Source organism: Thermobia domestica, chromosome 9 (genome assembly GCF_964235325.1).
Source record: "Thermobia domestica chromosome 9, izTheDome1.hap1.1, whole genome shotgun sequence".
Lineage (NCBI taxonomy): Eukaryota > Metazoa > Arthropoda > Insecta > Zygentoma > Lepismatidae > Thermobia > Thermobia domestica.
Window position 1 is genome coordinate 204,276,242 of NC_137462.1, and position 15,873 is coordinate 204,292,114.

Here is a 15,873-nt window from a genome sequence, read left to right on the forward strand (position 1 = left end):
TTCGGCTGTTTTGAAATCGGTTCATGGGATGCCAACCAATGATGACGGCGCCGTGGAGCTTTGTACAGGACCCACTTCTCATCACATGTCAACACCCTGTCCAAAAATGGCTCCTTCCTCAGATGAGACAGCAAAGAAACACAGGTGTCTGCTCGCGTTGCCTTCTGGCCGGGAATCAAGTCATGGGATTTTATGTCTGGCCCGACCCAACTTGTAGTGTTTCCCAAGTTGATGGGGGTGCTGCCGAATGGTTTCTCCACTCACACTGAATTATAGTCCCAGTTCCTTACATGTCTGGCCATGCCTGAAGATCTTCATTTTGTACATGTGTTGGTCTTCCGACACGTGGGGCGTCTTGGGTGTTTCGCTACCGTCCTTAAACTTGTCAAACCACCACTGCACTGTCCGCGTAGTCTCAACACCCTCACGAGAGGCCTAACATATCTTCCACCCCGCTGCAGCGGCGTTTGACCACAGTTTAAACTCGTACAGTATATATGCCCTTATGACGCTCTGTGCAAGTCCCATGTTCACTCTGTCCTTACGCAAGTTCAGGGTGTAACTGAAGTGCCACAACCAGGTACTATGTTGGATATACCCACACCAACAACTGACCTTCGCCTTATCTCCATTCGCATTAAACTCACTGTGTGAGAACCAATTGAACACAGACCTCCGCAAACAGCAACAGAACTTTCTTGGTTACCTTATATTTTTCCTTATATTTAAATCCCTTAAGAATGGACGTAGCAAGTTCTCTTAAATGTAAAATGTGCTTTTTTTTAAATGAGAGCAACAACCCTGTATTGGGCCTTCCATAATAATATGTATTTACATGCGTGTGTTTGTTGTGCACCATATTTTGTAATGTGTTTGTTATTCATACTTTGTGTTTTAGTAGATAAGTGGTGCTTGATTTTGATGCATGGTTTGTTTTTGTTTGTAATCAGAGGCGGTTAGCGGAACGCTACAAGCAGATAAAGAACCCGTGAAAAAAAGTGTAAAGGCTGGAAGGTTAGGCATTGCAAGCAAACATACATCGACTTCGTCAGCTTTACGTGCGATTTCTGCTGGAACTAAGATTACTCGAATATATAAAACTACAGGACCTGATGGCAAAGTGAGGAAAATAATTAAAGTGCAGAAACCTAAAATAGAATCACAAGGTATCTTAGGTAAGTGTCCTTATCGAGGAGGATATAAAAGTTTTTTAAAGCCAGGTTTGTATGTTTCAGAACTTGATATGGATCTTACTGTATATTAGAACACTGCCTACACTACAAGAAACTCAATTTTCTTATTACCTAAATGTATTAGGTAACATGATTGCCTGTTTGATCATCATGGATTTGTGTGTGTGTGGGGGGGGGGGTAATACTACCTTACAAATATTAGAATGTTACTTTACCGAAAACGTTAGGCAAAACGGCATTAGTTTGAGAAAAAGTATATTTTTCAAACTGCATGAATGTAATAATGAGTGACTTCAAAAGCGCAAAGCATGTGTTACGAAATTCCAGTCTGCACTTCAGATATGCAATAGAATCAGCTTTGACCTGTATTTCACCGAGCATCTTATTATGAATGAAAATGAAGTATTGGTAACGTAAGTAAGAAAAGAAAGAAAAAAAAAACAGTCTGTACTTTGAAATGATTTTAAATAAAGTTTTTCTTTCTTAAAATTTACGAAATTATGTGTAGTGCAAGAATAAGTTTGATGATTTAGTGCAGTGGTTCTCAACCTAATTCCTGTCACAACCCCATTTTATCACATCCTCTTGCTAGCGACCCCCCTTATAATTTCTAGTTTGTAATAAGCGCGTGTGGAATTTTTAATATACCTGTTGCGGAGATCTCACAATATCCATCTATTTCTATAATAGTAGAATCCATTTCGTGTATATAGTGGATACAGTAGCTTCCCTAAAAGAGAATGGATTAAAACCAAATGTGATCAGTTCATTTACATAATAAATATATAACCCAATCCGTTATATTGTTTCAAATGGAGACCGTTTGAAAATTTTAAAACTTCATAACACCCTTCATTTTGGGTCATATGATAAAAAAGAAAATAATAATAATAAAGTGATTTCTAATCTTGGTTAAAAAAAAAAAAAAAAAAAAAACTAGTTAAAACTTGTTAAAAACAGTTCTTGAGTATTTTACATGACTCAGTAATATGTGTCACGAAGATTGAACCGGACATTGCCACACTAGTGAAATCACACCATTCTCAGGTATCTCATTAGCTTTCAGTTGTAATTGTATTTTAATATGCAAGTTTTGTTGTATTTTCATTTTTCTGGTCTTTCAGTATGCAGTTCTCATTAGTTTCATATCGTACCTCTTTCATTTAAATTGATCTCTGCACCTGTTAGAAGTGTTCAGTAGTTTTTTTTTTTTTTTTTTTTTTTCGTAACAGTGTGTATAAAAATAAAAATATATCTATTAGAGTAAAATTCAAAATAATATTTAAACATATTTTCTGGTATTAGATTCTTCTCTCCAAAGTGCTCAGTTCTCCCTATTGTTTCAGCCACCAAGTCTCTCTCTTTCACCTCGCGCTTCACCAAGTTAGACCCAATAGATTCATCACTAGTTTAAACAATAATTTTTGTCAGGCGGTATTTGAATAGTGCTATGTAGTGACTTTTTTGCTCTTCTTATCGTGGTATCTCTATTTCTAGTTCTGATAAAAAGCATCTCCTCGAAAGCAGAGATAGCAAAATACCCATCTTTGTTACGTGGATCTGAGGTCGTTATCGTTAATTGTCACACGTTGAAAACTTCTAATAGAGGAAGTTCGGGTAATGTGAATCCTTATTTTTATTTTCCAGGACGAATGCTTACCTGTAGAATTCTATTGAACATTTCTATAACAAAATAATTTGTTTATTCGTCCATATTTGAACACAATGACTTTGCTTACATTTTATTTATTGTTTAGATATTCTTTATTAATCGGAAGTGTGAAAACTTGCTGATTCTGAAAATGATCGATCTCCAATTTTTACTATCATAAAAAGTAAAACACTGACTACCCAAAACATTATGACCACTCACTACGTTTTGAACGAAGTCGTTGGATGACGTAATACGCACGAGCACAACACAAACACTTGCCAGACAGTGATAGGATCTCACTCGATTAGTCAGTGTGATGCTTATGCATAGAATGGGCAAGGCCGGCGACGTATTGCAACTAGCCAGTATGAACTTTAATTCCTAATTGTAATATCGTGTATCGATAGGAAAGGACACAAAAAGGAAAACATTACTATACGTAATTTCATGTCAGAAAATTCATTGTAGAATGCTAATAATTATTACATATCTCACCTGTAAATTTGCTCTATGTGCTGAAGAAAGATTAATTTATATAATGAGCTTCTCATTATGTAAAGCTTGCATAGACAGATTTCTCGGTCAAGCTCTTAGGAACAGGTGCATATAGGTCCTAACCACGGGCACTTAGGGTAACAATCTCAGCGAAAGTCCAAGTATAAAACCTTATGACATTTCCGGGATTGGCAGTGAGTGACTAGAATTTCTGGTGGTAATCGTTTGCGTATCTCTGGAGTATAGTAGAGATTTTTAAAAATAAAGCAGGCGTAGGTGAAAAAGCCAAATTTCAATTAGTGATTCATCTTCAGTGACTTTAAATTATGTTGTGCTTTTGTGTCTGTGATGTATGTTGCGGTGAAACGCATGGATTAGACAGATCTCTGTAACACACTTGCCTGATATTTTCAAATCGGCTGAGATCTGGTCAGTTAGAGTACAAGCTCAATTCGAGTTCCAACAGATGGCGAGTTAGTCGAAGTTGACAGAGGTGTCTTCACTTTGAAATATTTCAACGAAATTTCAGCTTCATAAAACGATCACCGATCTAGTTTTTGTAGTGATGATAAACTTTGATTTTAAGTATAGATGTAATTCCGGTCTCGGTCTTAGAGTGGCATGGAGACGATGACCAATGCAAAATCTAGTCTCTCATTGCCGTCCCGTAAATATCATAAGTTCTACGGCATGCTTGAACTTTTGCTGAGGTAAATACCCTAAGTGCCCGTGGTTATGACTATATCCATATACTTCTAAGAGCTCGACCCCAAAATCCGGGTTCATGTACAAGTTGGAATTTGGCTGGACGATAAACATCTGTCTGTGCCAACTTTACATAATGAAGAAGCTTGTTATGTATGTTAATCTGTCTTCAGCACATAGAACCAATTCCAAGGAGAAATTATGTAACAGTTATTTACATTCTACAATGAAGTTTCTGATATGAAATTATGTATAGTAATCTTGTTCCTATTTGTTTCCTTTCCTATTGAGACCCGGGTTCGATTCCTGGCGGGAGCTCATGTTCGGATTCCACGTTAATCAGTAGGTCCACGTCTCATATAGCCTCGCTGCTGAACGGGACGTAAAACTCAAAATCACCTCACCTCCTTTCCCATTGAAAAACTATATTAAAATTGAGAATTTAAGTACAGCATGAATATAAAGTTTAGATTGCCCGTTACAACATTAGTTTGATTGGGACCAGATTGTGATGGCCAAGATTGGAAATCAACATTTCGGAAACCACACAACTTGTCGGGTGTTGGCGAGCTTCTGTGGTTAGTGTCTTCCAAAGATGGGAAAAGGACGGTGGAAACAGTACCAACTATAAGAAGTGGGACGGCTACACCTCAATAAAAATGTCTGGACGTCGTTGGCTTTCGAGGTTGGTGCAACAGAATTGGGCGCAAACTTTCAATGTACATTGTTTGTTTCCCTTTATACGTAACTATTATATATATATACAGGGAGTGAACAAAAAATTCTAAAAACACTTCATTCAGAACACGTAAGTTTGGCATTCCACTATACAACACGTTTTGCGGTTGCCGATCTTTTTTTGTTTTCAGTGTGTTATGTGGACCTACCTCTTTCGTCAGCAGTAACCAGTTTACCTGTGAGTATCGTGGTGTGAAAGTGGTGCGGTAAAATGGGCGGCCTGACAGACTTCCAAAGAGACATGATCATTGATGCCCGTCTGGTTGGAGCTTCAGTGGCAACAGTGGCGAACATTGTGGGGGTATCGAAAGGCACTGTCCATTGTCACGAGGGCATACACAATTCATGGGCAAACGACGTCTGCAAAGCACAACAATGGTCAAAAGACATTCCTGTCAGATAGGGACCGGAGGGCATTAAAACGGATTGTAGCTGCTAAAAAGACCACTGCAATAAAAATTACGTCTGAACGTAATTCCTGCCTACAGAACCCGGTTTCATTGAAAACAGTGCGACGGGAACTTCATAAATTGAAAATTCATGGCAGGGCCGCTATCGTCAACCCCGTGGTCACAGCAGTAAATGTGAAGAGGCGTATCCAGTGGTGCAAGGACCACAAGGCGTAGACTCATGAGCAGTGGAAACACGTAATGGGGTCCGATGAATCGACCTTCACCTTGTTTCCAACAACCGGTCGTGTTTACGTATGGAGAACACCGTCGCAGGCCTATAATACAGACTGTCTGCTCCCAACTGTAAAGCATGGGGGTGGTTCTGTTACAGTATGGGCAGTGATATCGTGGTTTTCTGCAGGTTCCATCATAGCCCTGCATGGAATGATAAATGCTAAGGCGTATGAGGCCATTTTGGGGGACCAGGTTCTACCCATGGCCCCTACCAAGATGATTTAGCACCCTGCCACGCTGCAAAAACGGTGAAATCATGGCTTGAGGATCACACCTCCCCTGGGTCCCACAATCACCAGATCTGAACATCATTGATCCATTGTGGTCTGAGTTAGAAAGACGTGTTCGGTCTCATTATCCTCCACCAGCATTCCTTACGAAACTGGAGCATGTTTTGGAGGAACATTGATACAAAATTCCACACACCACGATTCAGGAGCTGTATACGCCCATTCCATGTCCGATCCAAGCTGTTTTGGATGCAAAAGGAGGCCTCACACCATACTAGGTATGATTTTCACACTTTTGCAAACGTTTTAGATTTTTTTGTCCAACCCCTGTATATATATATTATAAGGTAGCCATCATGAAACATAATACAGTAAAATAATAATAATGTATCATTCCATCTTTCCAACCAACTTTTCACCACCTGTAATATTCGTTTAATTTTATGCCTCTAAGGATAAAAGAAGCATTGTTATTTTCTGGTTGATCCTGATTTGTTTCATTGGAACTAGTGTTCGCTTTTACTTGCATTGAATTGAATTCCAAAATGTAAGCGACGATATGATTTCAAAGCTTGTCTTGATGTTGCTGCAACTTGTCGGAAAGAGTTTCATATCATCACAAGACTCGAAGACCTCTATATCACTGACACACCCGCAACATGCTGAGGATTGAAGACATGGAAGTAGCAAGATTTGGAAAGGAGAGATTTGAAATCAGAATTCTGATGGAAATAAATGGTTTAATGTCGCATCAGAATCACACGATCTGCACTGAAACACGTCAATTCCCTGTGTCGTCTTCTCCGTTAGCAAACTCTGGGTCCGAAAAACTCCTTTTTAACGAGTCCTGTGGCACGAAAGCCCCTGATTACTATTGTCCTGTCTGTGACTTTAAATATACCTTGCCAAAGAGTCCGGCAAAACCTGTAGCTCTGAAGTAAGTACTTCACTGTAGTAACTTTTCTTATCTCCAATGAACATTTTGTCCAGTGGCTACAGTTTGTGGCTAGAATGAAGTAGCAAACTTATCACCGCAACGTGATTTTCTCGAGCTTTGTCGATTTGCTAGAAATTTTTGTTATAAGTAGAGTGTCCAACTAAAATTAGTATGACTGAGTCACTTTCAGTGGGTTTTACAAAGATGATGAAATGATCGACCAGTAGTCAGTCATCCATCCAGATGGTTAGCAGACAGATATAATCGTAGGAGAAGTGCATTTTGCAATGAGGTGAAGTTTATTATTATTATTATTATTATTATTATTATTATTTTAAATGAAAAGTCTGTACTATAAATTGACTTTATGAACTTTTAGTTACGACAAGTCAGAAGCATTGCTAAAAGATCTGGCAAACTAAGTCCTAGTTCATGATACAACAGAGCTTACCTTTGTGCCCATGGTCGTCTCCTTTTAGTGTATGTTAATATTTTGACTCGCTCGAAAATCATGTTCACAATCATTTGTTATCTTTTTGCAAGCCAGAAATCCTGTAGTACCATCCTTGTCTGCCAGAAATCCTGTAATACCATCAAGTCCTATAAAAAGTTATTCCTTTTTATTTTCGTTATTTTATGGGACTTCCATGAGCAGACAACGATGGTATTATGGGAGTTTCAGCCTGCAAAAAGGTAACAAATGGTTTCAAACATGGCTTCCTAGCGAGTCAAAATATTAACATAAATTAAAAGAAGAGGACCACGGGCGGAAAGGTAAGCTCTGTTATTTTATTAATTTAAGATCCACTGCCCTAACATCTATCAGTAAATCTAATCCACTTTTGCCGCTATTCAGAGGTCTACTTTAGCTGCAGTCAGTGATTATACATTTTTCTTTGATAATTTATATGACGTGGATTGTAAAATACATCAAAACAATATAACATACAGCAACACACTCTTATTGATACAGGATATTGTACATAATTCTGCATACAGCAAGTACAGGAAGGAAACTGCAAACAAACTTATCTTTTAAAATCTTTAGAACGTGAATTTGCGTGTTCTGACTTGCATTCATTGACCTCCTTACTTAAAGTTTTCACATGTAATTGCATATGCAACTCCCACTCTCTGATAATGTTCCCAAGTCATTGCAATCACATCCACCAGAAAAAAAAAAATGCGGGGTCCACTTTACCCTAACTTTTCCACTATACCCGAACGTTCACTACTAGGCCTACTGGATACTAAATTACGGACTTCTTTCAAAATTAAACGCATCCTCCTTGAAAGGACCACATTTTATTATATTTTCAGCTTACATATTATATTACATTATTTTTCATGCCTTTCCAGACAAATAATTACAATATGCATCAGAATATGTAAAGTGTAGGCTTTATGAGGCTTTTTTTTTCTGCAGACAGACTTTAAGTTTCCTAACAAATATCACTTTACTAAACGAAGACAAAGAATGGAAATTATTTCTAATGGTAGAGTAAAAGTGTTAATACATTGTCAGAGAATAATTTTATCTATTCTAGTGTTTATGTACCAATTTCTGACTTAAGAGTTATAACGTAAGTTTATAACTTTGATAACAAATATCAGTGTTTTAACTTAATATGTGTATTATAAAGGCGATTTCTTGTGTTTACCATCCATAGGAAGGTTAATATTTTGTTTTTCATTGTTCAGTAACAGTAATAATAATAAAATACTAGAGAAAGAATAAATCAAATCATTATCTCTCGTATATGTATAAACCAAAAATATAATCTCACATAACTAGACACTTGTAGTCAATTGTAACTCCCTTCCTCTCTCAAAAGTTTAATTCATGGCAAGGCTACTGAAGTCATATTATGGTGTCGTACAATAGTAAAATAAGAATAATGGAACAAATAGTTACTGTAAATTTTACAATTTAGTATATAAAGATTATCAAACGTGATTCTGAATTTTAAAGAAAATGCTTCTCCACCCATGAACATCTATTCTCTTTCCACATTTCTTAAATAGATATATCATTTACCTACATTTGTTGATTTTTACTGTAAAAATCTTAAAATTCAAATTTTCTTACATAAACATTTAACATTAAGTATTTAAAAAGGCATCTTAGTTTGAGACTTAATTGGCATTCGGTTCAAATGGAGGCGCGTACTTGTGTAATCAAAGTGTGAATCATCAACATTAGACTATTAAATTAACTATATTTAAGTTTTACAATAAAAATTGTTAAGTAACATATCAATCTTGTATTGTCAGTAAATAATTATATTATGATAAATTAGATATACGGAATAAGTGGCTGGAAATTTTTGAGCCTCAAGGCAGGTCGGTAGCCAGTCCAAAAATGTAAGGGGGGGGGGGCGATCCAACCATATTATAGGTCATTTGCAAGCCTACCGTGAAAATTTTAGGGGGGCCCGGCCCCCTAGACCCCCCTGGATACGGGCCTGCCTCAAGGTATCCATAAAAGATAAAGGTTTTTTCAGAGCTGTTGTTTTTTCAACATAATCCTTTTTAAGTGCGACGTATTTGCTTTTATCCCTTGAAAACAACTCTTCAGTTGTGACCCTTAAGACCCCATGGCTTTTATAACGTGATTGTTATCGGAACAGTGTTGGCCAACTAGATCTTTTTTCAAGTTGAGAAAGAACTAGAAGTCATGGAGGACTAGGTCTAGTAAATTCATGGATTGTTGCCATTGCATCCGTTGAGATGTAGTGGGAGCGTTGTTTTGGTGGAAGGGAACTCTTCTGGTCAGTACTCCTCGCCTGTTCCTCTTCTTCTTTTTCTGTGTGAATCGTTTCGGAAGTTCTGAACAGCAGTCTCCGTTGATGGTTTTGACCGCTTTAAGTCATTCAATCAACTCAATAACTCGAGAATCTAGGAAATACTAACGACAATTTTTCGAAAATCCTGGACCTTCTTTGAAGTCTGATGCCTTCTTGCATTGCTTTATCCTGTTGTTTAATGCTGACAGTGGGTCCAGCACTTTATCCACGGTAAAGAATCAAGGAAGAAAATTGACTTCAAACAGGTCCAGATTCTTCAATGATATGGTATATCCGACGCCTTTCTGTACAGGAGTGCGAAAATATGGAACTCGTCGAGAACAAACTTTCGAGAAGCCAAGCACTTTCGTGATAAATTACTTGTTTTCTGCTGTGAAATGACCAAGATTATGCTTAGAACATCATCTTTTTCTGTGATTGTTGGTTGTTTTGGAGTTTTGCGTCCTTTTTCATTGCCGATGTTGATCCACAAAATATCAGACTTTTTGAGGCGTGGACCTACAAAGCAACGTGGAATCTGAACCACGTATGTTCCAATTGGGAACCGAACGTGGGTGGTGAGAGTTCCCTGACCTTGATTTATCTTCAACACTCTTCCTGCCATGCTTCAGTTCTTGTACTCAAGTGTTTGATTGTCTTGTAAACAGGGACATTGTCATGTAAAGTATGGACCTTATCTCGGTGTATTTCAGATGTGGCATCTCTTTCATTTGAAGATAACTTGATCTCAGCATGACATCCCCAGTTTCTCCATCGTCAGTATCACAAAGACTTGAAGGACCTACCAGAAATAATACAAAAATATGAACATGGTTGATAATAATTATACTAAAAGGCATTACGTTATTTGAAAAAGGTTCACTTTCCTGACTACCTTTTATGCAGACACAAAACTTACGATTAAAAAGAAATAAATTAAGTTACCTATTTATGAACATTGAGTATATTTTTCTCTCTTTCTTTTATCTAAATGCGTTTTATAACTGAATAATTTTATTCTCTTATAGCAAATCCAACAAACGCTGTCAAAGTTAGTGTAAAAGAAAGGCTTGGAAATGTTTCTCCTGATACTGCTGGTACGAAACCTAAAGTTAAAAAGGTAAGTTCTATATGTCTTCGAACCATTTCACTTAGTGATTAGTTGTCTGTGCTGTTAAACTTACATACATATAGAATATTGTTATCGTGTTTCTTAGTTATATTGTATCAAAACCAGTGTTAATAATCCACTTTTTACTTAATGTGACCTAAGGGCATTACAAACTCTCTTTCCAAAGGTTGCAACTGCAGAACACCATAAATAACCATAATTGCTTCTGAATACTAATGGAAATAAATAAATAAAAGAGGGGGAGTTGGAATTGTTTTCCTGTTCTATATTTTCTCAACCAAAATTAACACTTTACTTTCAGGAAACTTCTGAATATTTTTAACGTTAAATTCATGTACAGTTTTCAAAAAACTAAATAAATAAAATAAAAATAAGAAAGAAGTAGAAACGAAATTGTAATTTAAGCGTAAAGTAAGTTAGAAATTATGTTAAATACATGTCTGTTAACCTAGCAGGCTTCATTCTTGTAATTGCAATTTATAATTTTGTGTACTTGTATTGTGGCCCTATGCAGAGCATATAAGTAAGAATTTTGTAGGGAATTGAGGGACTATGATCTAATACGTAAGGAAGAAGGCTTCTATCTTATTTAAAAATATTTTCTAAATTTGAACTTCAACACCAACAGCTCTTACTACAATTACCGTTTCATTTTGATAATTAAATTATCAGTATTGTTGGGGGACGGTGGCTCAGTGAAAGAGCGTTCATCTCTGATGCGTGGGATCCCTGGTTCGATCCCCGGCCACGCGAGTTTATGGTGGACAATATCCTGTCAGTGTGTTCCCGTGAGGTTCTTCCATTACCTCCCACATCTTCATTCAACTAATTATTCATGTTTTTTCACTTTTCATTAATCCATCCGTTTCCTTTGAGTGTAGAGGACATAACAGTGGCACTTAAAACGAGATTTTCCAATTCACTATTGATAATTTAGTGTTCAAGTTTAAATTTTAAAAGAGATTTTAAGCTTAAATATAGGAGCCTCTTTACTTATTTATTACATCATATGTAGTCCCTAAATTACCCAGCGCATCCTTGTTAAATGCCCTGTAGAAATTTTATCATTTGTTTTTGCAACATTTCGGAAAGAGTGGAAAAGTGCAGACAGAACTGATGAGCAGTAGGTAGGACTTAAATGTATCATGAGAGTGTTTAAACCAAGTTCGCTGGAGAAGCGTTTCGGAGGTATAAATAATATATGCACGGTCGCCATACTGCTTTAAAAATCTGTATGTGTGATATATTGAAAATCCATTTTGCGATAATACTACATTAATCAACAGCAATAGTCCATAACATACTTAATGATGTCACAGTTTACAAGGTCACAGTCAGTGACAATTAAAAGAAAGCGGTGATGTTTCACTTTAAATATTTAATACTAATCTGTTGTTTAACAGGCTTTCAATTTATGCACATTTTTGTATACTTGGAACAGCATGAAGTGTTAGATGAGTTTAATCTACGTTACATTTAGTAAAGTTAATTGAAACGTTCTGTATATCAATATTTGATCTCTTATAACATGGATACTAATTACTAGGTACATTTTGACATGTGCTTCTCTACAAGGGTGCTCACAGGCGAATTATAGAACTCAAGTTGCCCCATAAGTGTTTTCGAAGAACTTTTTGTTTTCTGTTATTGAAAATGACACAATGGAATTTTAATTATACCATAATGATGCCTTTAAGAAAGCTAACTAAAGGAAAATTTAACATGAATAACATTTCAAAATAATTAATTGTCATAGCAAAGAATGCATTCTCTTTTGATTGAAATGACAAAATCATGGCGGAGCCGTAAGTGAATATAGACTGATTATGTTGTAAAAGAAGGAGGCACAATCTACCACTACTTTTTCCGAAGGAAGATAGTGTTAAATTCGAGAAGATTGCGAAGCACTTGGGAAGAGATGGGCAGTGCTGTCCTATGTTATCTTCACGTGAATTCTTATTGTTGGAAAAACACCTGTAATCAAATGTGTGTATTAATGTAGAGGTCTTAGTTTGCAACTCCGAATTACAGTAATAGTTCTTCAAATCAGCGTTATTATTACGATTATTATTATTATTATTATTATTATTATTATTATTATTATTATTATTATTATTATTATTATTATTATTATTATTATTATTATTTTCAGTTTTTTGCACACTAACTGATTTTAATCCTACGGAATACCATAAATTTGTAACTTTTTTTTTCGTAGCTAATACCAAGGTGCTATTTATCTTTCATCATAAAGAAATATTGCAATGTAAGAAATAAATTCACTTCAGTAATAGTAAATCATTACAGATGATGTAATAAATACCTTATTATTTCAAGAAATGAAAAATAATACAATATTACTATTGTTTTCTATAAAGCGTGCATTATGTTCCGTATTGAAGATCTGCATCATTAATTTCAGTCTCCTACCAGTGTTCCGTCACAGTACATCCTTTGTAAATAGCTGGTTTAAATTATCGTTGTGTGTATGTGTGTGTATGTAGATTTAAAGTGATACTGCTAACGCAGTGTCATTAAAAAAAATACTGCTTAATGTTAGATTGACATGTTTTCTGCATCCCTAAATTTAAAATGTACACATCTTGATCTGTTTTCTCTATAGTTTTGCCAGTTACAAACATGCACACGATAAATTAAATATCCGGTATACTCAATTTTATTAAATGTAGTTGTATAACATTGTTCCGGCAGGAGCTCATGTGGTTCGGATTCCACGTTAATTAGTAGGTCCTGTCTCATATACCCACGCTGCTAAAGGCACGTTAAACTCAAAATCAATTAAAATCAATCAACCAATTATTTCATTGTTATACTGTTATATAGTGCCAATAAATAAATCAGGGTTCCTACAACCTGAAAATGAGGGACATTTTTGGTATTCAGGGAAATGGGTCCTCAATCATGAAAAAGTTCGGGAAATCGAGCAACTGTAAAGAAAGAAAAAAAAAAGGAAAAAACCTGAAAAAATATTTTTGCTTGATTGTTGTACGATTCCCTTTAAATCATAGAAGTGAACCTGATTAGAAATTTTCTTTAGAAAATGTACATTTACATATTTGGATTCGCAGTTGATTCTAGCGTTCACATGTGATGGATCACAAGATTTTCTTGTGAGCCTTCGTTCTTTAAACCACAGCAAGTGGTTGGTAGATGTTTAAACTCTCTAAGTAAGATTGAGAGCCCTTCTGTGTCTGTTCTATTCTTTCTATGTTTATTTTTCTTTATTTAGTCTTGTAGTATACACCTATGTTCCTAAAAAAAATTAGGAAGATCATATTGATTAACCATTTCTTAAACATGTTCTATAAATATTTCTGCTGATGGTAAGAAATACGATTAATCTAATAAACCAGAGAATGTCGAGATCTCAAGGAAGTTGTTGGGTTATGTTTTAAATGTACAGAGACTCTATCGGGAATATCTGGACTAGAGAAAGGTAGAAAGGAATGAACAAAAACAGAAGAAAGCTGCAAAAAGGACACTGATGCAAGGCTTAAGGAATTAGAAGAAAGTAAACGTGTACGTCAAGTGAATGAGAAAAAACAGTGTATAATTGATATAGAAATTAAGAACTGAAGAAGAAAAAACTTCAGTGTATTGAAAACAATGGTACTGATTAAAATTTTGTCAAAATGCTAGGGACGATTGTGTTAAGCATTTATTCTTTCTTGCATAGATATGGTATTGTGATACTTGTTTCCTTCCTTATTATAATCAAAATTTAATTAATATGGAATGTGTAATGAATATGTATAACAATTATGTTGAATATCTAATGAATATGTATAACAATACTAAACAATCATCATATCAAAAGAAAATTACCACGTTTGTGAGGAACGGTTGGCTGTAGGAAGAGGAGAACGACTGTATAGAAACTTCCTATAGTCAGGGAATTTCTGTGGAGAGTCATGGAAAGTTAATAAATCATATTACTCAAAACCTGTAGGCACCCTGTTGGAAACATTCGAAAAAAGTATAAAGTAAAATGTATTTCAAAATTTGATTCAAAATACACGTTATTCCATATGTTATTTGTAGTTTCTTTCTAAAAATATTATCGTTTATTCTTGCAGGCAATTGGATTCGAAAAACAGCCTCAATTGAAAACTGGAACAAACGAAAGAAATCGTTTAAATCTGCAGCAAAAGGTAGTGTTTGGAAAGAGCACCAATATCAAGAAGTCTGTCGCAAGTAAAGTAGAAAAACCTAACATATCAAGCAGTGTATCTGTTTGTTCCGATGGTACTTCGACTGGGTCTGTAACACTCAGGAGTGGAGTTTTCAGTCGATTAGGAAGGAACATTTTCAACTAGATTGTGTATGTAGTGTGGAAGATCCATTTCGCGCGTTAAAAATGTGTGTTTATACACAGTACTTAACTGTGTGTGAAGAGTGCTTTTTTTCTTTGTTTATTTCTTCATTGATACTTTAAGAACGATCGTGTTAGAAAATGACAATATTCTTTTAAAAAGTATACTGATGTCTTGGATAAGCAAATTACTGGGATACTCAGACTGCAGGAACGTCCGTAAGAAGACAGAAAAATTAAACCTTTGGTTGACACAGAAGTACTGAATGGAGTAAAGATATGCTTGTTAAAAAAATGTTACTAATCAAATTTATTGCAAATGTAAACATGAAAGAAAGAATAAATTACTTTTTTTTTTCCAAACTATTTGTACAAAGTATTACAATATAAACTGTTTGACACAAATTGACAAAATATATTTATTGAAAAGGAAGAAATTCACTTCTGATTTTAGTTAGAAAAACCGGCCAACATAACGCAAGTTGGTCTTAATGTCTGTAGAGGTCATGCTGCTACTAGGTTGAAGGTTCCCGGATAACTACAAATATAACGCTAAGTTTCCAACACTTACTATACTTCAAATTTACTATGAATGTAGTTGGGTGTAGACCATAGTCTATGTGTAGATCGACCATACCAACGCCAAAACGAAACTAGAAAAGACCAATTGCTCAATAAAATGTCTTCTAAAGTAGTGGCCATTCTGCTGAATTGTTGCTCGCGTAGGTTGTAACATGTCAGTGGTTCATTGGTGGTGCATATGATGAGAGGTAGAGGGTTTCCACAGCAGGCATATCCCAATGACACACAAGGATGTTCCTGGTAGGAAGGATCATTCGGTCCTCTTTAACTGTAAAATCGGCAACTGCCAGTCCAGAGCCTATCTACCGTCCATATGAAAGCATGAACACACTACAATCAATGTACGTTAACCTCGCACGATTTCCTCTAACATCTCCTTATCGCCAAGAACTTCTTTGGAGA

General features: G+C 35.8%; 1 protein-coding gene across 2 annotated transcripts in view; it reads left to right on the forward strand.

The window, feature by feature from the left end:
* Positions 1 to 15,252, forward strand: part of LOC145660551 (uncharacterized) — a 73,852-nt gene extending 58,600 nt beyond the window's left edge. For both annotated transcript variants that reach the window (XM_081725766.1, XM_081725765.1), the window contains exons 8-10: positions 951 to 1,175; positions 10,453 to 10,544; positions 14,654 to 15,252. In XM_081725766.1, the coding sequence (XP_081581892.1) occupies positions 951 to 1,175; positions 10,453 to 10,544; positions 14,654 to 14,893 (557 nt within the window). In that variant the 3' untranslated portion in view covers positions 14,894 to 15,252. The remainder of the gene's footprint in view (positions 1 to 950; positions 1,176 to 10,452; positions 10,545 to 14,653) is intronic.
* Positions 15,253 to 15,873: the final 621 nt, after the last annotated feature.